Below are 25,859 nucleotides of genomic sequence, written 5' to 3'. Positions count from 1 at the left end.
GGCTGCCAGCTAAGTTAAACTATCACAGGAACAAAAAAAATTAATGTACAACAGAATATAAACATAGATTATTCAGACAGTTTTCACTTACACTCATTGAGACAAGATACATTTAACATTAATTTACATTTAATAGTAGTGAATGTCAGTCACTAAGAGCTTTGTAATGAAGAGCTTCAACAGACCTGAAGACACTATAGCACAAAATTCTGGTGTTACACAGGCAAAACTATCTGTGTGCCGGACAGCACCAAGTATACAGCCTTGAACAATCACAATTTTTCCCTCAAATTCTTACCTAATCTGCCCTTCCACAGCACTACATCTCTAAAAGAAGTAAAAAGTTCACCTTACCCAACACTGTGTATGATTCACCAGTAAAACGATCTCTGTTGCCCCTCACTGTGGATCTTGTGCTAAAAGATGTCCTCTTTGGAGACGGTGCACCACTTCTAAGAAGAAATGAACCATTCAAGATTTGGACTCAGTTACAGAAATAAACACTCAAACAAGTTTTCCCAAGTCAATTAGGTTGCAATAAACATACATAAGCTATTGAAATGACACATTATTTCAGCCAATTAACACCCCTAACAGTATGCATGCACAAGAACTGATAGAGAAGAAATGACAGCCAAAAAAAAAAAAAACCCACCCCAAAACCCAAGACATCGTAACAAACAAGCCCAGAGGTAGCTGAGAAGCGAAACAGGAGGAAATAAAAAAACAGATGCATGTCACATGGTTTGAATGGACACCTGTATAAAACACTGTTTTGCCTGTACTACACAGAACCCTAGAAAATTAATGTCTCTGGTTTAAGCTTTCTAGTAAGACTGGTAGATCATAGAATGGTTTGGGTTGGAAGGGACCTGAAAGATCACCTAGTTCCAACCCCCCTGCCATCAGCAGGGACACCTTCCACTACACCAGGTTGCTCAAAGCCTCATCCATCCTGGCCTTAAACACTTCCAGGGAGGGGGCATCCACAGAGTTTCTTCCTAATACCTAATCTACGTTTACTCTTCCAGTTTAAAGCCATTACCCCTTGTTCTATCACTACCTTCCCTTGTAAAAAGTCCCTCCCCAGCATTCCTGTAGCCCCTTCAGGTACTGCAAGGCCACTCTAAGGTCTCCCCAGAGACTTCTCTCAGCTACAAGAATCAGATAAGCATGAATACACTGCTGATATTCAATGCCAAAATGCCCAATTTTCACTGGAATTTAAGTATCAGTGAATGAGCAAATAACATCAGTTGTGTTAAAGGCTGGTTTTTCAGTACATGTATGGCTTGTATAGCCAATGACTGAACTCCCAGGAAAAAATATAACCTATCAAAGAATGAAAGGAATAAAATTGTCATAGTCTTATTTCAAAATACACGTACTGAAGACAAGAGAAAACCCATGAGCATCAAATCTAAACACAATTTATATTAAAAAAGATGAAGTGAGACTTCCAGAGTTTCATGCATCACAACTCTCCTCAAAAAGAAAAAAAAAAAACACCACCAAAAATATATTGAAGGGCTGGGATTTCACTTGATTATATTAACTCTATCAAAGACAACAGAAAAGAAAATTGTCACAGAGCACACAGCAGCTCTTCAAGAATCATTATAAAATTTAAGAGTCTAATCCTAATCAAGAAAGACTTAGATTTCTAATCATACTTTTCAAAACTATTATTAGGAAGTAATAGCAAAATATATGAAGACACAATCTGGAGAATATTATAAAGAACGATCAGTTGCATAAAATAATAATTGTAACCTAATGAGGTGTTCAAAAGTTTTATTTTACCTCAGTTATGCCCTCAAAAATAATTCTTAGCAATTTAACCATTAAAAAAAATGAAGGCTATTTGAAAACTACAGTGAATATTAAATCTCAGTAGCCAAGGAATCACATTGGGTTATTATTTCAAAGAAATGTCCCTTTTGCCTTCATTAAAATTAAGTCACATGGAAATCAAAGATGAGTGGTATTAAGCTGTCACACATAAGTGTGCTAGAATCTCTGGTTCCTCTTCATGACTAAGTTTGTTTTATTCCAGTTACAGAAGACTACAAGAAATCACTGATGAAAAAGTTGTCTACTTTAGCATCATCATTTAGCATACAAATTTTCCAGTACTGATCAGAAGACAGCTAAGCCTCTAAATTGCTTGCAAGGGTGACATGAAGAGGGTAAGTATATATTGTGCAGGTGCACCACAACAAATGCTTTTGAATTTTGTTAACATGGAGGAAGCTGTTGTTTACTTACCAAAGAAAAATTTAACAAGTGATAGCATGAAAAAAAATAAAAAAGCAAAGCCAAGAATTAAAGCATAATTTCAGGGAGAATCATCACTCTGCAGATTCCATCCTGCTTCAAGTGCAGAGATCATTCACTCACACTTCCAACAAAAGCTGCTGAAATTTTTCTGTAAGATTCAGTATAAATGAGTTAAGCAGAAAGCAATGTGGCCATTTAGAGAATTGCCATAAGAACAATGCAGGTGCTTTGCTAGTATTTTCTCAAAGTTAGGAAGACTCACTAGGTCCTCAATATAATTTATTTTGTTCAAGTCTTCTGTAAATGGCCGCTGCACGTGCTTTATCCAATCAAAATCTAACAGCCTTTAACAGTTGAGACAATGACACTAACTATTTGGCATAAAAGTTTGAAAAAACTTTCGGGATTGTTTTGCCCCCCAGCACTTAAGTCTCCATTCCAATAGGGTAGGGCAGGAAATTTTATAGCAGAAAGTCAGTGTGGTGCCCATTTTCCAGTACAGCACAGTCTTCATTAGCTAGCACAGTAACTGATGCATTTATTCCACTATGCAGTGACCAGATATTCTCATCTTACGGTTAGGATTGTTGCCTATGGCACTGCAGTTAGACTCAGTTTTCTTATCCATTTCAGCAAGTAAAACATATTCCAAGCAATATGTATTCTGTTTTGGAGAATAAAGGTTGAGGAGCAATATGAGAAGGCATCCATGGAGGGATATCAGAAGTTATCCGAAGGCTTTCTTTTACTCAGATAAATACTTTACAGATCATTAAGCACTTTATTGCCCCTGTGCCTTTCCAGCCCTTGAAAACTGCACACTTGATGTCTGAAACAATTATACTGCAACCTTGTCCACCAATTACGGAGCTAGCTTCAAACTTTCCCAATATCACAGATACTCTTTCAACAGGGAACAAAAGACCCCTGCAAGAATCAAAGCTCGTCTACATCTCCTGCTATAAAAGGTCAGTCTGAGATGCAAAGCTGAACATATGATCGTGTCCATGTATCAAAGCAAAGGCCAGAACTAGCTAAGTTCTTTACTGACAACTACAAAGAGACACCAAGGTATAAGACTCCTAGAGTTTGTTGAGCAAGTAGCAGTATCTCCAAGACAGTTTTAAAACTTGGTTTAGCAGAAATTGATACACTTCGTGTCATAGAACTACCAACACTGCACAGCTTCAAGAGCTTGTCTGCCTACAGAAACTTTTATTTACTGTTGATCTCAAGCTAAAGATACATCCACCTGATGAATACAGAGGAGTTAAACCTCTAAGAAATTAAGGACTTGAGCATTTGTTTTGGTCCTACAACTTCTAAACTTGTGAAAAGTGCAAGAGAGCAAAAACGGGAGAAGTAATTTCTCAAACAGAAGTTTTAGAAAAACAAAAACAATTTACATTAACACACACAATTGTACAAGGAATAGGAAAGTATTTTAGGTGCCTTTACATATCAAAAAAGAGGTTCTCTCATTTAACAGTTGCTTCTGCAAGTAGAATTGCCATGAAGCTTTTTGCACATGCCACCAGTCTAAACTTCAACCTCTTTGAAATTGTAAAAACACTTACTCCTTCTCCTCTGATGTCTAGTAACAGCTATAGCACAAGTTCAGAGGCAAAAAAAGGTTTTCAGATTCAAAAATAAGAACGAAAAATAATTATTTTCAAGTTATCAGAAAAGAACTCTTTACTGTGTATATAAAAAATTTAGTGTGACAGAAGCTTAAGTAAGCATCAGTAAATCTGTAAATAACAGGGATCTTTGTATCAGCACTAGAATACATAATGCTCTTCCAACCACTGCAAATCAGGTTTCCTGCACACTACGATGCACCCTTCAGGAAGGCTGTTTTCCAGTCACTGGAAAATATATACATAATCTCCATGAATCCAAATTAAACTTCAAAATAATTTTTAGAAGCATATGCACATTGCTACTGATAAAGGCTATTAGATTTATTTCTCACTACATCAAGCAAAGGAAAGTAACAGACTCCCAAGAAAACTAGGGCTTCCTAGATCCTAGGAATAAGAGGTACATTATCACCTTCTATTGCTCTTCAGCAGAGGATTCTGGCCACTGTTGATAGAAATAAGCAGTCATTAAACAATTGTTTTATTACTACAGTAAATTATCCCCATTTTTAAGTTGTCATTAAAACTTCTAGCATGCTTCTGGTAGTATATGTCTACTGGGAAGGTATTTGTTAATAAATTACCTCAAGCACTGCTCTTTATACTGAAAAGTGCATGTTGAAAGTCAATTAATTGTCTTTGAGTAAGAAGTAGCCAGCACTTGTGGACAAGGCAAGCACAATGGATACTGTTCACATCTCGACTTTAACAAGGCTTTTGACCCATTCCCACACAGTATCCTCAAACCTGAAGAGGTCAGATATCAACTAGGTAGCAGGCCATAAGCTGTGTACAGAACCAGCTTAACAACAGGTTCACAGCTAGGAATAGTGTTCTCCAAATGAGAGAACCCCACACAACAGGACAGGCTGGGGGACAACTGAGTGAAGAGCAATTCTGCAGAAAAGCAGCTGGGAGTCTTGGTGAACAACAGGAGCCAGTAACAAACAGCTGGACAGTAACAGTGGACAACACACACTGCTGCAAGACAGCAATGAGAAGGCCAAGGCAAGTAACTGTCCCTCTCAATTTGGCACTTGTTAGACTGAGCCTGAAGTCTTGTATCCAGGTCTGGAGCCCTCAGGACTATACACTTCACGTAACAGAGGAAGTCCAGTAGAGGACTGTGTTGGGTTTGGGGAAAGAGGGACAGGGGTGCAAGTGGAGGACTCCACGCTGGGGCACAGAAGTTGAGCCTGAGGGCAAATGTGACTGGAACTGGGACCCCAAGAGTCGCTCACTGCCAGAGTGGAGGTGGACCCCCAGAGCAGAGGGGTGAGTCTGCAGCCCGTGGATGTCCCCATGCCAGAGCTGGGAGCTGACCCTGAAGAGGCCCGAGACTCCACGGGAAGCTCGTGTTGGAACATCTTGTTCCTGGACTTTCACGTCGGGAAGAGCGACACAGGCGAACTGACTGAACCCCCATTCCCTGTCCTCTCTGCCGCTGGGTGGGGGAAGGCAGAGAAATCAGGAGCAAAGTGATTTGAGCCTGGGGAGAAGGGAGGGGTGGAGGAAGGTGTTATAAGATGTGGCATACATACATCTGCCGCTATAGGTGTAATAGATGTTAGATGAATAGCAGTTAGATGAATAGCATCTAACTGCTCTTCATCTAGTTAGATGAATAGCAACAAATTAAATTGATTTTTCTTCCCCAAGTTGAGTCTGTTTTGCCCCTGACCATAACTCGTGAGTGAGCCCTCCCTGCCCCCTTTGTTGGGTCTCCCATCCCATCTCACTGCGTGAGGGAGGGTGAGTGTGGGACCGCATGGTCCTACTGTGGGTCAAACCACCACAAGGACCAAAAACACAATTAAGGGACTGGAGCACAGGAAGATAACTGGGCTTGCTCAGTGTCCTGGTTTTTAGCTGAAATAGAGCTGGTTTTTCTTTTTAGTAATTAGAAGAGTGGTATTTTGGTTTGCAGCCTGTGAGAGATCCAGACAACAGACCCCCCAGCTCGCACTGCGGATACTCAGTTTCCAATGAGAAATTTTGCATCTCTCCCCCTTAAATCTCGTGCTTGTGGACTAACAGAACACAAAGTCCTTCACTTCCAGTGACAAAAATGTAAACATTGTTACGTTATCAATGTCTCTCACAGGCCACAAACCAAACTATCACTCTTCTAATTACTAAAAAAAAAACCAGCTCTATTTCAGCTAAAAACCAGGACACTCAGCCTCAGGAAGACAGGAGCTAATTGCTGCCTTTAGCAGTGTAACAGGAAGGTATTAGAAAAGATCAAGCCAGGCTTTTCTCAGAGGGGGTGCACACTAATCAGGAAGAGGCACCTGGTACTCATTACACCACAGGAAATTCCAGTTAGCTATCAGGATATTCCTTCCCTCCCATGAAGGTGGCCTTGAACAGGGGTCCAGCAAGTTAAGATATTCTTCATCCTTGGGTATATTCAAGGCTCAGCCAGAGTAGACTGAGCTAGCAATGTTCTTCCAATCATATTTATTCAGCGATTCTGAATAGTACACATGTAAGTCCCTAACACTCAGCAATCTACCAAGAACTCTGCTGGAGTTAAAGTACTTTGCCCAGATAAAGTAGCTGGCAAATATGTTTAGGGATGCTTTTTACAAAGGAACTCTTTTACAAGAGTTATGTTCCACTATGTGTTATCCTTTGCTGTCTGGTTAGTTTTATTGGTACTTTTATTGCTCTTTCCTTATGTTTTTATGGTAGAAAAGCTGTCTATTCACCAGTACTGACCTGCAACACTACTAAACACAGAATCGTATCAGTTGCTTGCTGACATTTACGCTATCTACTGTACTGGGTTTATGTGGCGAGGTTTTGTAGCAGGGGGGCTGTGAGATGATGCTAGAAGCTGCCCCCATGTCAGATGGAGCCAGTTAACAGCCAGCTCCAAGAAGGACCCGCTGCTGTCCAAAGCTGAACCAATCAGTGATGCTGGCAGCACCTCTGTGATAACGTATTTAAGAAAAGGTAAAAACTGCGAGAGAGGAGTAAGAACATAGCCACCCTAAAGTCCATGGAGAACGCACACTGGAGAAGGTTTCCTGGCAGGATCTGCAGCTCCATGTGGGACCCACACTAGAACAGCCTGCTCCTGAAGGACTGCACCCCATGGAAAGGACCCACACTGGAGCAGTTTATGAAGGACTGCAGCCCATGGCAAGGGCCCACATTGGCACAGTTTGTGAAGGACTGTCTCCCTTGGGTGGGACCCCATGCTGGAGCAGAGGAAGAATGTGAGGAGGAAGGAGCAGCAGGGACAACACATGATGAACTGACTGCAACCCCCATCTCCCATCTTCTTGCACTGCTCTGGGGGGAGGAGGTAGAAAAGTGAGGAGTGAAGTTGAGCCCAGGAAGAAGGGAGGGGTGGAGGGGAAAGTATTTTAAGATTTGTTCTTATTTCTCATTATCCTACTCTGACTTAAGATTGGCGATAAACTAATGTAAATCTCCTCAACTCGAGTCTGCTTAGCCCGTGACAGTAACTGCAGAATGATCTCCCTGTCCTTATCTGGACCCATGGACCTTTCATCACATTTTTTCTCCCACTGTCCAGTTGAGGAGGGGAAGCAATGGAGCAGCCTGGTGGGCACCTGGTGGCTAACGAAGATCAACCCACCACATCTACAAGTTATTTCAGTACCTTGAATGATTTTTAAAAGAATTAAATCCTACTTAATCATTAAGACACATTTCTAATAGCTTCCATAAACAGCCTCAGCATCTGTGTGGCAGGGGAAGGGAAATAAAAATTAAAATTTCTTCCAGGGAAAGATTTCTGAATGAAAATTCCTTTGGTGTCCCACTGTGCTCAAGTGCTTTAATTCCCCAATGCCCTCTTCCTTAATTGCCAGATGAGACATCCCAGACAACATAAGCATCTATAAAAAAGATTTCTTACCTGCTTTTATTTTCCTTCCCTTTTATTTTCTCTTGGCATTTACCTCCAGTAGGATCCCATTCAACATATGTATCTTCAACTTTCAAGTTCATATGAGATGAAGTACTGTCCAAACTGAACACAAATGCTGGTCAAAACAAAATGCAAAACAGTGAAATGGTATAATGCTCTCTTCCAACAGTGGCTGTTGACAGATGATGATAGAAGCAGCAGGAAAATTGTAGCAGAGCACTATTCAACTTAACAGAAACATCAGCTTTTTAGTCTGATGCTTGTAATCGAAGTAAGGAGCCCTTTAAATAAAGCCCATCTACCTCCAGTGCACAGGTTACCTCCAAGTCAGTTTTTTCATGTTTGTAATACTGCAGTATCAGCAATTAAATTCAGCTAGTGTTTTCTGCTGGTTACAGCCTGCTCCCTAGATTCTTACAATTGTGAATGATTTTAAAAGGTATGCTTATTTTCCACGCTCTGCAGCACTGATTCTCCAACAAAGTGTTTATGATTAATAAGGACTGCAGACTTGGAGAACACTAAATTGACAGGGTAGCACATACAGGCAGAGTTCAACTGTGACATAAACTGCAGATATGAGAACAGCAGAGGATGCACACAACTATAAGAGACTTAGGATTTGCTGCAGCCAAGTCCTTCATCTAAGAAAACAAAACTAATATAACATGCCACATTCCCTAAAGATATTTATTTATAGACTATTCTGTAAGTGTCCTAATACACTCAGATATTATAGTTTGATTCTGAAAGAAAGGACACTTGAGATTTTAAGAGTTTAGAACTCAACAGGACACAAGTCTAAAAAAAAAAAAAAAAAAAAAGGTAAGCACATGGATGAGGATACTGAGTTCCTATGGGCTGATTATTAAACAAAGCGAACGAAATGTTCATGCAGAAATAACAAAATTATTATGTAAAGCATGATAACTGCCCAAAAATCAAGATCAGAATTATTTTTCTGATACTGGAGTAAGGAATGTGTCTGTTAAATAGATACTATACATCTGACAATGACTGTTGCTGAAGAGTATTAAAATAATTTTAATTACCAGAATGCCGATCAACTTATTCATATCACATATAGCTTTGTTTTTATGAAGTAACATTCATAAGTAACAGAATTTTTATTTTAATTACCCAGTTCATATCAGTCACTTTGCCCTTTGCACTACAGGCTTGGCTATAATAAGCCTCAGGATCATTATCTCCACCACAACAGTTAAGACTTGTGTTCTGTGTATAAAACATCAACTCCAAGAAATTTTTCTTCTAGTTTATTTACAAAACAGTGTTAGGAAGCCACTATCCTCGGACCAACTCATATCTAACACAATGACTTAACTTCCAGCAATTTGGAGCTGCCTACTTTTTGGACATTGACAGCAATCAGAATCTATGGCTACGAAGTAAAAAAAAAATCCTTTCCAGCACCTTCTATTTACAGAAAGCTATTACCTGTCACATGCCAAGTACCAATAACCAGCCAACTGTAGCAATCATTTAGATGCCCTAGGAGTCCTACTGATGCTCAGCCACAACGTTAATCTTCTCTTACTACATGTTGGCATCATGTAGCAGCATATAATACTGTCAATTCACAGTTCAAAACAATCAATGTCAACCTCTGTTGAAGAAAGTTACATCACTACCTCGTTTTTAGTGTCTAATGCTAAAAGACCAGCTTTGTGTCAATAACGTTCTTAATCCTGTACAGAAATGGTTGTTCTCCTTTTCACTTGGAACACACATTTCAGCAGCGCTCATGCAGAAGCAGGCTTAACATGAGTTCATATATGAAGGCAGAACAGTAAGTGTAGGGTTTTCACTATATTTAAGGTTAGAGTCTTTAAAATTTTACCTTTGGTTTCCAGAGTCACAGGATCAGAGTATTCCCCTGCCACAGCTCTGTTGCAAGCTTGTACTCTAAGGTTCATGTATTTTGTATCAAATTTCAGACCTAAAAAGTGAATGTTTGGAAACCTTAATTGATACTAATTATAGACAATTTTTACAAGACTAAGATCTATTCCATGTATCTATCTTCCATGTATCTCAATCTGCAAAAACCAAGCTTAAATATCAGTGTGAACTTCATTTAACACATGATTTTCAACAAAACCTCAAAGTCAAAATAAAAGGCAAAGCCATTATTGTACAAAGCACCCAAGACTAATGTGAAACAATGGAAGCTTCATTATATACAGGAAACTGGATATTTTGCAAGTCTTCCAAGCATAAAGAGCTATAACAATATCCTTAGTTTTGAAGTATAAAGAAACCTTTACCTGATAATGTATATTCAGTAGCTTTAATATAGTCTATCAGTTCCCAATGCTGTTCATCTTTTACTCGAGGAAGCCCATCAAAGTTGGTTTTCCTATACTCCAGTGTAAAATGATCAATTCTGCTGTCTTCTTCAGGCACTCTCCACGATACTGTTACGCAGTTATCAGCAACCAGACATGCTGCTAGATCTATCTCTGGGGCTTTAGGGACTGCAGAAACACAAATATACAGATCAGTTTAAAGAAGAGAATGGACTGAATATTAATATGTTCTCCTTGGATTTATAGACTTCAGAAGCTGGCCTTGGCCCAGTAGATCCTTTTAGAGGATCTATTCCACCAGCAAAGCACTATAGAAGACCAGGCATATCACTTTCACTTAACACGCATTTCACAAAACAAGAAATGCACGTTAGCTCCAGAGTGAACATTTGCATCACATTTTCCAGACATTTGTTTGGTCAATAAGTTTGGCTGATTCCCTTCTAGAAGCAATGCAAAGGACATGCTAGAGTAGACTGGACTTACAGTTATGAATCTACATTTAGAATAATGCTACACAGGAAGAACATTAAGAAACAAATTTTTATTTCTGAGTCTGCAAGGTAAGTACAGCTGCAGCTCTCAGACAGTATCACTTAAGTTTACTTCCACCACCACAGCGAACTAACAGTGTAATAGCTTCCACTAGCCAGTCAGCAGTTACCTAGTTTTGTTTCCTTTTCATCCTTTGTCTTGAAAGAAGGGAAAAGAATTCCTAAAATTCACTAAAGAAAAGACTGAAGTTTTGTTTATAGAGAACAGAAATGTATTTCCATGAAATTAAAAAGCACTTAAGACCCTAGAAAGTGTTCTTCAAAAGACAGCATTTAGATACTTATTGTAGTGTCCAAAGTACACTCAAGGAAGACTTTTGCAGGAGGAAGCTTTGGTGAGTTTGTGTGGTGGGATTTTTGTAGTGGGGGAGGGGCTACAGGGGTGGCTCCTGTAAGAAGATGCTAGAAGCTTCCATGGCTCCAAGTCAGACCTGCCACTGGCCAAAGCCAAGCCTGTCAACAACAGTGGTAGCACCTCTGTGATAACATATTTAAGGGGGAAAAAAAAAAAAAAGTGGGCAACTGAAGCCAGATAGAGGAGTGAGAATATATGAGAGAAAACAATTCTGCAGACACCAAGGTCAGTTAAGGAGAAGGAGGTGCTGCAGGCAACAGAGCAGAGATTCCCCTGCAGCCCATGGTGAAGATCATGGTGAAGACCATGGTGAGCCAGGCTGTCTCCCTGCAGCCCATGGAGGTGAACAGTGGAACAGAAATCCACCTGCAGCCCATGGAGGACCCCACGCCAGAGCAGGTGGATGCACTCTGCAGCCATGAATCTGTGAGGAGCCCACACTGGAGCAATCTGCTCCTGAAGGACTGCAGCCCACAGAAGGGACTTATGTTGGAGAAGTTCATGGAGGACTGTCTCCCATTGGAGAGACCCCATGCTGGAACAGGGAGAGTGTGAGGAGTCCTCCCCCTGAGGAGGAAGGAGCAGCAGAGACAACGTGTGATGAACTGACTGCTACCCCAATTCCCCATCCCCCTGCATAACTGCTGGGGAGGAGATAGAGAAAATCAGGATTAAAGCTGAGCCTGGGAAAGAGGGGTGGGGGGAAGCTGTTTTAAGATTTAGTTTTATTTCTCATTACCCTACTCCAATTTGATTGGCAACAAACAAGATTTTTTTTTCCCAAGTCAAGTCTGTTTTGCCCATGACGGTAATTGGTGAGTGATCCCTCCCTGTCCTTGTCTTGACCCACAAGCATTTTGTTATATTTTTCTCCTCCCCGTGCCACTGGGGCAGGGGGGAAGTGAGCACTGTGTAGTGCTTAGTTGCCAAATGGGCTTAAACCACAACATAAGTGAAAAAGATGTTTCATTGTTTGCAGTTTTTGGAGGAAGGATCTGCAAGAGCTTTTCCTTTGCTTCAGCATTCACAAAAGCTCAAAATGGATATAAAAGTGTTCTGCAACTCAACGTATCAAGCAGAAACTTAAAAAAAGCACAATACTGATGCATCTGTGGAACTGATAGACCTACGGATTTTGTTTGTCAAAAATCATCCCTTTTCATAACACTCAAACCCTTACTGTGTTGTTCTGTACAGTTATGTCACAGTGACAAGGTCCTCATCACATACAGATTGCCTGTGTGCAGTTGAAAAAACTGTTTCTTGAACAGATTGTTAGCCATGATTCCCCTCCACAATGACTGGTGACAGCCTGCACCACATTAATTATGGTTAAGTCATTCCTGGATATGTAATTTTACCATCTAGATACAAATATCTCCTACCTATAGCAGGTCCTCTAGAAGCAGAAGGCCTAGTTTGATTCATGCATAGTATTTAACACCTTCCCATACTTTCCCTTCATGATCTGTTCAAATATTTTAACCCAGCACTACTGAAACACACCCTTTCACCTCTCACATACCTGCAGGTTAAGCCAAGTAGCAATTAGAGTGAAACTGGTGGTATAGGTTTTAAATGCTTGAGAACAAATAAGCAGCACAGAAGAGAATGAAAGCAAAAGTATTCAAATCTGTCCTGTTTTTTTGCTGGGACAGAGTTACATTTCCTCATACAGGCTTGTACAGTGCTACACTTTGGATCTGTGATGAAAGCAGTTTTTTGATAACAGCAGTTTTAGCTATTGCTGAGCAGCATCAAGACCTTTTCTGCTTCACACATTGCGAGCTGGCAGGAGACACAGCCAGGACAGCTGACCCCAACTGACCAAAGGGATATTCCATACTGTACGGCACTGTGTTCAGAAATAAAGGTTGGAAGAAGAAGGAAGGGAGGAACTTCCATAGTGACGGCATTTTGTCTTCCCAAGTAACCATTATGTGTGATGGAGCCCTGCTTTCCTAGAGATGTCTGAACACCTCCATGCCAATGGGAAGAATCTGCCCATCTATCATGGCAGAGGGGAGTGAGGAAGCAGCTGTGTGGTGCTTAGCTGCCTGCTGGGGTTAAACCATGACAAATTCTCAAATGTTAATCACATGCATTTGCCATCAAATTTCAAAGTCAACCACCAATACTTTGAGAATATCAGTAAAATCCCTTCTGAGACAAAAGAAAAATTAAGATGAGGACACATATTTCAGAACATATATCTTTAAGTTTAGCTACCTACATCAATTATTTTTGCCATTGTATAAGATACCAGATAAGAGTCTTCCATATGTTTGGAATGACCGTCTTCAGCATAATTCTGGCAAGCAGCATTCAAATGCCTGCATTACCACACCACCAAACCTGTTTTCAACTTCCTACTCTATGACATTACTATTTCCTGATGTATGAAGGTCTATCAATGCTCAGTGCAATCTTCCCTGCAGGAGCTTGTTACCTATCGGTATTTGGTGTCAGAAATTTGACAGCCTGGCACTACAGCAGAAGAAAGCAAGACTGATACTCAGACAGTTTTCCTCTTTACAAATAAAAAGCCCAAACAATTCCAATTCCTATGTATTTGTTAAGGTCAATGCACGTATAAGAAGGGTCATACTAAATAACATCTTCATTCAGATATAAGACTGTCCATGCTTGCTTTTAGATCTTTACACTCCCATTCCTGTTAAACAGGTGCACGGTGATCAGCTTACCTACCTCATTTCTTTTATCTATGAAATACAGAGCAATGATTGCCACCCAGGGCTTAAGACTAGAAGGTGACTTTCTGCCTAGCAACTGCCAGCTGACCACTAATGTTAGTAACTTACTACACCTGTGACCACATACTATATCTACAGCATATAAGATAAATGGCCAGAAATGTAAACTGATGCTGCCCGGTCCTTAACAGATTTGGATTAGTGACCTAGAGATGAAACAATTTATATCCCTGCCAGCAGTATTCTTGTCAATATATTCTTGGTATCAGTCAAGGGCAAAGTGGTTTAAATGCAAAAGCAATATGAATAAAAAGACATGAAAGATGTGTACAGAATAGTGCACCTAAGTTTACTTTCAAACAGTAACAAACAGACACATCAATACATATTTTGCATTATGGCAATATCACTGCCCTAGTACATTATCCCTCTCTTGCATTTCAGGCCATATCACCACTCTTGTAAGTGGCATATTAGCTTACAGTTCCATGCATAACACTACTGCAGATGACTAGGACTTTGGAGTGTCACTAAGCATCAATTTAGTATATACAGCCTGGAGGAACTCAAGATAAGTTTAGGAAGTACAGAAGAACTGACAAGTCAAGAAAAAACATGGTTTAGAAGACTCATTCTCACTTCTGAGATCAGTGTTATTTTCCAAAATGTTATATTATGTAGAAATTAACTCAATAAAACCAGAAAACTCTTTTACCCTCAAGGTATTCAGCTTAACATCCAACGAATGAGTTTAGTTAATCTGAAAAGTTTGCTCATTAGGGTGCAAGAGGTGTGTTTTGGTTTTGTTTGTGTGTTTTAAATACAGTAAGTTATTAAAGTAGTAACAAATTAAACTTGCTGCACACAGTTTTTACCTGGCAAAAACTTTACAGCCTGGAGCATGCGCCTTTCCAAAGCGAAGTCCACCATCAAATGAGTCATACTATCACTGACCTTTGGTTTCAGAGAGATGCGGAATGCTGAAGCCATTGTGACTCTAAAGTCAAGAAAGCAGCATTAGCAAAATGTATTTTGCATTTTTAAGTCCTATAGCCATTTTCAAAAACAGCAATCAGCAATCTGTATCGTTAATGTCAAACTGTCAGCCAAAATACTGGTCAAAGACTAGAGCATTTTTCTAATAGATAACTGTTTACTATTTAGCACAGACTCCAAAACAGAAAAGTTTGCTAATATGACTGTCTCAAAGAGAATATGATGCTAGCTCCTAGTTCCATATTACTAGGCAAAGAAATACTAGAAGTGACTAGAGAAGAGCTTAAAATATCTTGTACTAGTGAAAAAACTTGGATAAGAAAACAAATATTACTTTACACAAAATCAGGAAGTATGAAAAAGCTAAAGCACTGTAGAATCAGGATGTTTTATACACTCAGAAATTTGAAACTTAAACCTTTAGTTTACAAAGGTTCAAAGACTTTTCTGCTCAACAAGATCCACTCACTAGCTTCAAAGTGCATTTTCACATGTTAAATATTGCTCAGAAGGCATTTATAAATAGCAGTGAACAAGCTAAATATTACAATTTCATATCCACCTCTGATCTTATCAAGGGATGGAGAAATGTTTAAGTTGCAGATACCATATAGCTTTGGAACATGAAAATATCAGATCAGTCTTACACTGAAATACAGCTCACATTTCTACTTCTGAAATCTTAGTTCAGTCTTTAGTCTGAATACTCCAAAGACACGCCTGTATTCCACCAACCACACCACCAAAAAAAGGAGGACAAGTTCTGTAACTCTGAAGATATCAGGTCACACAGTAGAATTTGAATAACTGATTCAGACAGCACACAGGTCCTAACTCCCACTTTAAAAAATAAATAAATAAATAAAAATAGATTCTTAACTAGAAAGTAATATACACACCACAAAAAGTCAACTGCAAACACATGTATCCAATTTACATCAACAGATGTGTGGCACCTTTAGAACTCCAAATAGCTCACAGGAAGTGATACACATTAAGTACTTCACTAGTATGTAAGAAAGATTGTATGCTAACTACAAGAACATTAAAAAATGGTGAAAAACAAAATATTCAGGTAGTGAAGAAGGGGGAGGAAATAAGAAGTTGAGTATTAAAGATACAACCATGTCAAGAGCGACAAGCATTATAATTTTCAGCTCTAAGACAATCGTGACACTGAACTGAACGTCATAAAAGAGACAGGTCAACTGATCCAAAGACAGAGCTGACATTCTGAAACCCAGTATGAGCTGGCTATCAGTTTACACTGCTTGGCCAGACAGGTAAACAATCCTCTGATTAGCAGTAAGAGAACACTGAGTAGTCAGCTTCAGACAGCTTTTTAACTTCTATTTAGGTACCAATCTTAGACAGAGAACCAGCCACAACTGGTTGAAAAGGATTAGACCACATAGCATTTCAAGAAACTAGAAGAGTAAGAGGATGTTTATTACAGATAAAAAGTATTAAGATTCCTGTCACTGGCACTATCCTTCTGATTTGTTAAGGACACTAAACCTTTACCCTTGGAAAAGTAAAGATTAATTGCTCTACTAATTACTCATTTTACGCAAAACTTCACAGAATTTCAACTATCAGACTCTTCCTTGAAAACCTGCAAATAGAAGGCTAACCTATTTGGTCCACAAGAGCAACACATGCTGGAAACACCTTGTGAGCTGTCTTTCAAAATATTATGCACATCATAGTACAAGTTCTATGAACCAGAAAGTCAGACTCTCGGAGCACAGTTATTCTTCCAAGTGAAGAAAAATGGTCTTAGCATTTATTTTGAAACAGTAAAGTTTTGTATGCTAACTTTCTAAACAACAGTTTGAAGACAGAGTTCAAAGAAAAGATACCAGAAACAGCAATTTCACTGACATTAGTCAGTGATGTCATCAGAAATATTTCAACAGCTACAAGACTTTTTACATTCAAAAGTAAAGTTAACTAGTAAAGGTCTGTAAGTACTTAAAAAAAAACAAACAACAAGATTTTATCATAATTTAAAGGGATAGAGTCAGCTTGAAACATAACTCAATTTCAGCCATCAGGTATCAATAATAAATCAGAAGTTTATTAATCATTATAATGATATATTGTATTAATTCTACCGTCATATATGCCTAAATAAATAATAATAAATAACTGCTGCAGAGCTCTACTTCCCTGCATTAAAAACATCTTTCTCTTTATTAAGGTATGAAAGGCCAACAGTCAGCAAGGAAAAAAACTACATGAGAAGCATAGGAGTTTTTAGTTCTCTCTTGAAAGTTATGATGTCACAACAAATAATTAGGAAAGAACCCATTAATTTGATTTAAGCTGACTATGACCCTTTCAAAATAAACGCATTTTCAAGGATAAGATTAACTTAAAGACGCAAAAGCAATAGACTTTGTACTGTACCTATCTTTGATCTGTCTGGCAGCCTTGATGCATGTCAGGGAGAAGAGAGAGAAAGTAGTTAGTATTTCCATGCAAGTATCAACAGCAGTAACATGCAAGAAGGGTCAGAACAATCTCAGCTGTATTACTCAGATTTGAAGATCAAAATGAGTTTAACATTTCCATCAAAATAAATTTTCCCATAAAGCATGTTAATAGTATTGGTTAGAATTGCAACAATGTACCACCAGGGAAAAAACTGATCTCAAGAACCACCAAACCAATTCTAAATTACTGAACCTCCTGGGTATGACTTTGTCTCTACAGATTTCTCTTAATCAGTTAAGCTACTCTCCATCACATTTTAAAAGAGCTACATGGCCAAGTCAGTAAAATGGAACTACCGTGGTATTTTCTGTGAAACTATATAAAGTGTTTATTAGTTGCACACAACTAGACTTGACTTGTTCAGCTATACATCATAGCATGTACACTCTGACAAACAACAAAAAACAGGACTTGCTTTAACTTCTCCTCTGAAAGTTCTTCTACTATTCTAACAATGCTTCCTAAAAGGCTCTCTCTGTACATCACTATTCAAAACTACAGAACATAGTGTTTCCCAGAATTTAAATGATACCACCTGAGGTCCCTTCCAACTCCTGCGATTCTGTGAATTTAGTTTGTTTCCAGGCTACTGACAAAGTGTATCAGCCTATCTCAGATGAATGCAGTGTCAAATCACATTCTATCTAACCACTCAACCACCCTGTGTGCTGGCATTCATGTTCTCTTGAGTTCCAGGTAAGCCAATTCAGCAAACAAAGCCGACAAAAATTTAAGATAGAAAAATAAATTAAATGAATAAATAAATCTAAGTTTAGTATTACGATAGTTTCTCTTGAGCTGATTTACAAGAGGACCCAAAGAAAATCTGTGCCAATAAAATCAGGGCTGGAGTTGTCCTTTCAGGAACACTTGGTATTCCTATTAGCAGAGCTATAGATTTAGCTAGCTAATAGCCAAGGCAACATTACCTTAAAATGACATATCCAAAGGCACATTGACAAGCGTAAGCAACTGCAATCCAAGTTTCAAATCCTACAACTAAGAGTTCACTGAAGAGGATTTCAGTATCTTAAGCCTCGGACTCCAATTTTAAAGATATTTCCCCACCGGGCAAACACTCAAATAACTTTCCTTAGTATATGAGATTGAAAAAAGCATTAGAGATATCTGAAAAGAAACAACTTATAATTAATTCAAAGCTACATTCTGCACAGTGCTGAAGAGCTAACTTAATCTTTACACATCACTATGACAAGACAGAAAGGACAACTCAAACTGAAGTGCTAAGAAAAATATTCAGTTTAGGAATTTTCATTCTTCAAGGCAAATAAATCAAAGCTGACACTCAGGAAGCATGACAGCACACAAACATGTTGCTACAAGGTATAACTGACACAGTGAGACAGCTTTCCTGCCTGCTCTTTTAGAATAATTTGTGTCTTTGTTCCTCTTAAAATGCAGAAAGGCAAAAGTAATTGGGTTTTGGATTTGGTGTGGCTGACCTCACTACTAACTTGAAGAATACAGCAAGTCTAGTGTATTGAGTCAGTGTGTACACAGAACTGTTTTATTAATTTGTAAATATATTCTTCCAGTGAGCTACATGTCGCCTTATTTACAAGTCTGCTGTGGTAAAGTGCACATTATTTGTACTGGAATCACAACATGAGGCCCAAATCAGGCTCTTGCCTACACAGTAGACAAATGCATTAAAACGTTTTGGGGAACTGAGGAAGAGTTGACCTGAATTCAGTTTCATAAGATCTTTCAGGACAGCTATAGAGTTCAGGGTTGCAAATTAAAGATCCACAGATTACATGAAGTTCTGCAAAACAAGCACCTTGTCAGCCTCAGATGGCTGCAGCTAGAATACAGAGACTCTCTGCAACTGTCATGTCACAGCATTGGGCAACTGACAGGTCACTTGCCACAGCTTTGAGTGCTGGTCATCACACCTTTTATAAGTTTTGGTTCAGTTTTATAGAGGTTTATTTCACCCTCACTTTCTGGGTTCACTTACCTAGCACCACTGCAGGTTTGCTTAACAATGACACTTGTCTAAGGCATTTACTTCTCTCCCCCCGCATCACTCTAAATAAGAAAAAACTTATTTTATTAGAGGCTGCAAAAAAATTCAAGACTACAGTGCTTGAATTGGCCTCCTCAACAGAGGACTAATTGTACTTTTTTTAAGCCCCTCTATCCTTATCAGTTTTCCTGGTAAGTTCAGTATTGCAAAGAATATTTCAAACTGAGACAAATACCAACATCTGACTTATGCACATCTCTTCAACGTTTTCTACCTTTATGAAATTCACAGGGTCCTTTATGTCCAGCGACTGCGCAGCGAGTTCCAGTAACTCTTCAGAACTCTCTAGGGCATTACTACACTGGCTAAGCTGATCCTGAAGCAAAAACAGAAAGTAAGAATAATTTGATGTATTCACATTAAAAAGTGGTTTATAAACTACCAGTACTAGAACTACATGGCTTTGCTACATATTTCTAACAACTTACTACCTAATCTAATCAAGGCTCTGACACATCATGTTAATTAGAATTCACTGTGCTTGACAAGTACACAGCGATACACGGCACATAATTCCTATAATTCCAAAGGGTAAAAAGTCAGATAGATGGTGAAGTCTGATTTAAAAGCCAGATTTCATTTTCAGGTCTGTTTCTCCCAACATCAGGACTTCAGAAGCAAAAAAATGCTCACATCTGTGTCCACAATTTCTATTTGCAGAACTGCACTTCATCATGAACTAATATTGTTTAATGTAGCAGTAGGCTTGAATAAGGCAATGATTTTAGCCCAGCCAGCTGTAGAATTGTCACAAGACAATCCTGAAAAGCAGTATTGCTGTATAGCAAATAAGGACAGTAGAGGAAGGGGGACAGAAGAAGGGCAGAAGAGAAACTCATTTCAGGCTTATCTAAAACTCTATCATTAGCAAACTACCATTTCCAGTACATAAAACAGTCCACAGAGAATTCACAGTATTACATACTATGGGTATATCCCTAAAAAGATTAGTTTTAAATATATTGCAGGATCCTAAACATACTGTAGGTTAAAAAGATGCACATGTTAAACTTGCCAGTAGCTTTTACATTGCCATTCAATCTACAGCTGTTTTTCTACTCATGTGATACTTACTGTAATATCTCAGAACAAGTAACGAGCAAGTATTTATTTTTCTTTAAAACACTTCAGGAAAGACAGCTTGCTCTAAAGTAGTGACCGTCTCAAAAGCAACCAACAGTTCCATCAACTCTGAGAACAGACTGATCTCAAGCACCTTAGAAGTCTAAATAGTCTTGGCAAGTGTGGTGAGTTGACCTGTACTTCGGATTCACTGTTCAAGGATAAAATAGCAGCAAGAAAACAGTCCAACAGCTAGAAGTCTGTACACAGTTTCCAGATAACTTCTGAAGGATGCCATTAACACAAGCTGTCATTCATCTAATACAGCTGCTCTCTTCTTTGGAGGCTACCCAACACTGACAAACTCAAATATACCATGATACTGCCAAAATGTCCCAGGCAAACACCTCAAAGGGAAAAGCAAATGCCAGAGGCATTTCCAAACAGCTTTGCAGAAATGACACAGTAACTGGATGCTTACATTACCATTGTACTGAGATGCATCATCATTTGGGAGTTAAAAATAAATACTTCAGTGTCATTAAAATACACTGCCCCAAAATGAAGCAATATATTTTCAAAGCAAGGGTTTAAGGAAAATTTCTAAATTTTCAGCCTTAACTTCCAAGGAAATTATTTGTGAGGAATCAGTCTAAAAATTAAATCCTCACCCTTTTCCACCATCTAGCCCCAGTATGTTAAGTTACAGCTTATTCTCAACAAGAGCATCTAGTCAACGAAAGAAGACTAACAGCAGCACAAGCACTTTAAGAGGACAATAAATTAAGCAAGTCAATTCCTGAATTAACAGGATGTTCAGACCTCACTGAAGTTCCTTGGTTTCCTCATACAAAGCTAATTTGCAGTTCCAGTCAAAGATAATGGCTTGCCTTAATACATTCAATGCAACAGTCTTCATCTGTTAGTTTGGTTTAGTACATGGACTGTTAGGAAAAGTACTCTTGCAGTGCCTCAGTTAGAAAGGAAGCTTGGTCTGTCATCAAGTAAAGAGAACATCCTTTGGACCTGTAGCTAGAGAACAGCCTCAGCTGTTCTCAGACAAGTAAAGCACTTAAGAGTTGTGTCAGTGATCTGTTAACTTCCCACTTGTCTTCATTCTCTTCTGACTAAGTAGCAGCTCAGTTGTTCAACACAGATGCCAGGGAGCAATTCTTTATATGGCTGTACCACACTAACAAGCTTTCAGAAAAACTTGGTTCAACCACATCTGAGTTTGATCAAATTAGATTAACTTCAAGAAAATTAACAGTTATTAACAAAATTAACAGAAAATTTAAATAGTCAAACTACTAGATGAGTAAATATCAGAGCAGTTTTCCATTCCAGAAGCATTACTTGCAAGATTAACTTTAGTTTTTCTTCACTAGAAGGTAGAATAATTGATACATGCCACTGATTAATTTCTGTTGTGAGCCGTTAGTTAAGAAGCACTATTCTTTAAGCATTTAAATCTACAGTGCCCCTGGATGTTGAGACAATTCAGGACTTAAAACAGACATATGAGGACAATGATTAAATTGGAGGTAGAAAAGTGCACTCAAGTGCTTAACTTAAGCTGGAACCTGGAAGTTCTGGGATGTTTTATACCCAGCCTTTCCGTATGAACATAAAACAGACCTCATAAGCAAGACTGTGGAATTTGCTTCAGAAAATCACTCCTAGAACTTCTTTTAAACTTACTAGACATGAAAAGGTGAAATTTTTCAGCAACAAATATCTTCCTTATCATAAGCAAAAAGAACTAGACAGAAGAGTGCTGCACCTGTGATCATTTACAGAAAAAAAAGCTGGAGAAACAGCTTCTGCTTAAGAGATTTAACTGTCCTTTGGTCCCATGCAACTAGTCTTTCTGAAAGCTAGAGCCAACTTGCTACAAGCTACTAGAAAAACACAGACTTTGTGTTTCAGGAAGTTATGGTTTTGTTTCTACTTCTCTGAAACCCATTGGAAAGATTCTCCTGTATGAAATTATACAACTACAAGTTGGAGAAGTTCATGTAGCAGGTTTAGTATCAGGTTCCACTATATCCTGTGCCCAAGCAAATCCCATATGTCTTTCTGCATGCACATACAATTTGCCTGACCTTAACAAATGGGGGATGGCTAGTTCTGTCAGTAGGAGACCAGCCTTTGTGCTCAGGACACCTGGCGCAATTCTCAACTCCAAGTTCAAGCCTGAGCAAACCGCTTAGGCACCTCTACAGTATCAGACACTCATACTCCAAATAGAAGGAACAAATTTCAGTCCAGAAGCTGTTCATTAGTTTGGAGGTGGTAAACAAACCTAAGTCCCACTCCTATGCAGCCACTCTCCACCTGTAAGTTCTACGGGTAATATCACTTCCTTTCTACATAACAATGTAGAGAACATAAACATGCCAGAGATCGTGAAGTAGCCTAGGAGAAGAAACCAGAGAAGTAGTTCTATAAAGGAAAACATTTACATTACATTTACTGCTTTTCTTGCAACACTACCAAAATTTCACTTTCAGTTGAGATTTAAAATAGCAGTTTAAAACTGCTCCTAATTAGCTGCAAAAATTTACAGATGTAGTTATACAGTTACCTGCAGAGTTTGAATTTTACGAGCTTCTTCTTGCTGAATAGTGTTGGCCATGCTCCCCTTCATCTCATCCAGTATAGAATACAGACCATCAAATTCTTCATCCAACTCAGTGATTGCATTAGAAGAGTTTACCTGAGAAGAGAATTGAAACTGCTGCAATTTGTATTTGAAACAATGCAGACTAGTCTTTTAGACTGAAAGTCACGCTGCCCCAACACGCTTTGCCATGACCACTGTATACCTTGACACTGTTCCTCACCCTACCAAAAGGGAAAAAAGCATTAAAAATGATGGACACCTCCTGAGTAGACTTTACATCAGGACACTGAAGACTGAAATCCATTAAAATTCCCTGATACTCAAACTTGCACAGAACCAACATATTTGGCAACTTTGTTCCATGCCAAGAGGCCTTGATTTTCCTCTCACAATTCTATATGGATTGCTAGATATTTGTAAAGAGGTTGTTATCCAGTTCCATATAAAATGTTTTTATTTGATACTAAAAACTGCACTCAAGAAGCCAGCTTAAAGATCTTCTGGATGATTTCCATTTCTGTAGTCAGCTTGGCTCAGCTTTAAGAGGAAACAAACATTTTTTGGCTTATTGACAGGCTAAAGGAACCCAAACCTCGTCCTAGTGTAGGTGCTCTAAAAATTAGGTCTAACTTTTAACTTAAGCTCAACAATTCACAACTACTGAAAAGACAAAAAGCAAAGAATTTTCTGAAGTATCAGTATGGCCTCATTTTTCAGTCTGACGAGCAGACTAGAAGTCTAAAAAACGTAGACTACTTCCCGCTAACAGGAGTTTGAGATCTTGAATCAAAATCCGTATTCTCTCTTCCACACAAATCAAATCCTACAACAGCTTTTCGCATGAAAAGCAAAACCACCATACCTTTCAGCTAGAGACAGTTAAAAAATAACATGTTTTTCTATCTGATTCCAACATGAAAATATATTTTTAAACTTGATTATTATAGCTCATCACTTATACAATACTCAAAGAGTTTGAGACTGACAAAACTGGAAAGCTGCTCCCCTCCCAGCTACAACCTATGACCCTTAATATATATACCTGAACATTTTTTATTGTATGGTTCAGCATGTCAATGAAGTTGTGAATTTCGTCATTTTTGTTTGCTAGAGTAGAAACAATCCTTTGTAGAGTCTCCTAGAATTACAAAAAGAAGTGAGAAAAGTTGTAAGAGAACCTTGTAATTTTTTTAACCATCACCTTTTCAATATATATGGAAATTCATCATACACATTCCAGTTGTGTTGAATTCAACTCTTATTCTGAGATCAGGAAATGTATTTTGTCAGAAAAGAGAAAGACTATCAAAGGCCTAAGAAGCATTCCAAACTAAAGACCTCCAGTAGTTAGTTTAAGAGAAATCAAGAATCTGTTTTATGATATGCTTTGCATATCCTCCATACAGTTTGCTGCTCATGTTACTGCAACTCCTAAATCATCTAAACCAGACTACCTACTGGCACCACACTCTGCCATATATAACTTCCTCAGATGAGAAAGCTAGTGGTTGTGCAATCAAATAGAGAACCAATAAAGAACAGAAAAAAAACCCAAACAACTGATAAAAGTTAACCAAAAAGAAACATTAGCATTTTCTATTATCAAAAGAAGCTAGTGTTAAATAACAAAGCTGACAGTTTACTCTATATACAGACTAAAGCTGTGACAGTGTAACTTTAAGCTTATTCTACAAGTGTTAAAATATTTCGGTGATTAACTTATACATTCCAATTAAAAGTGACCTCAATGAGTAAAGCTTACTGATAACTGGGAAAGAGAATCAATGTTATTTCTGCGGTGTACTACCTCCAGCCACCAAAAAGCAGTAGATTCAGCTTATAAAATATACTAAGCAGGCAAAGCTGTTAAGCACATCAAAATGCATTTTCAAACTAAATCCGACTACCGAGTCTATTTTTGTTAAGTAGTCAGTCTAGCATTCTAAGAATTTGACAAAAATATATCAACACTTGGTACTTAAAACTAAGTCAAGTTGTATAATTAAAGCTCAGAGCATATCAGCATATGAAAGTAAAAATAAAGGACCAGGTAAGGAGGCAATTAAGAATTTTTAAGTTCTTTAGTTCAGGCTGTTTGATAATAAAGTCTACAAAGAAATCTGACTCTAAAATTCTAGATTTCAAAAAAAGTGAAAGCTGTCTTAATTGTAATTAAGACATTATTAATCGGTTGTACTCAAGAGTTTCAAGTTGCTCAGCTTAACACTGTTACTTAACAACATTTATGAAATTAAGGCATGGGGAGCTAATAAGCACACCTTAAAAACAGCCAGACCACCAAAAAGGATGTTGCAGAGGTCCCTCCCATAAGCAATTTTTAAATAACCATTTAGTACTTAGATCACATTTGTTTGCTAAAAAGCAAGAGAAATATTTTATCTTTTCACAAATACATGATGAACATTGATGCTACGTCCCATACAAGGGATCTCTCCACTAATCCTAAGCCGTGCTCTTACCTGTGCCTTCTGGCCCCTTGCCTCGGCAGTTTTCAAATAATCTGCAGTGGTGTATTTACTGGCACTCTGGCCCGTGCCTGTCTGCGTGCTCACAAAATTAAACCTCTGGTAGAGGAAACTGCAAATTTACTGCAGTTACCAGAGGTGCTGTGATGGTTATATGTAAGGATGTGACTGGCTAGCCCTGACTGAAATTAGGACAAGAAACAAGACCAGATTGGCTTATTTCAGAAACAAAGAGAGAACAGGTCTTGATCACTTTGTCTCTTCATCATCTAGTTAAAGCTGAACATGTTTGAAGACAACTCGGTACACGTTAGACTGGCAGATGAAACACCATTGTCCAACCAGCTGCTTCTGCAT

General features: G+C 38.5%; 1 protein-coding gene across 1 annotated transcript; it reads right to left on the bottom strand.

The window, feature by feature from the left end:
• Window positions 1-354: 354 nt before the first annotated feature.
• Window positions 355-25,859, bottom strand: LOC104519591 (FSD1-like protein; the record flags this gene model as incomplete). Its single annotated transcript, XM_010162136.1, has 11 exons — window positions 25,845-25,859; window positions 24,059-24,154; window positions 22,978-23,109; window positions 19,543-19,644; window positions 17,192-17,214; window positions 14,659-14,780; window positions 10,119-10,328; window positions 9,692-9,790; window positions 7,819-7,945; window positions 4,336-4,368; window positions 355-452 (listed from the first exon to the last, which is right to left on the bottom strand). Coding segments are annotated over exons 1-11 (1,057 nt in total), but the record flags the coding sequence as incomplete, so codon positions are not given.

Source organism: Antrostomus carolinensis, unplaced genomic scaffold (genome assembly GCF_000700745.2).
Source record: "Antrostomus carolinensis isolate BGI_N321 unplaced genomic scaffold, ASM70074v2 scaffold7182, whole genome shotgun sequence".
Lineage (NCBI taxonomy): Eukaryota > Metazoa > Chordata > Aves > Caprimulgiformes > Caprimulgidae > Antrostomus > Antrostomus carolinensis.
Note: the sequence above shows the minus strand (reverse complement) of the source record. Positions and strands in the feature narration are given on the sequence as shown.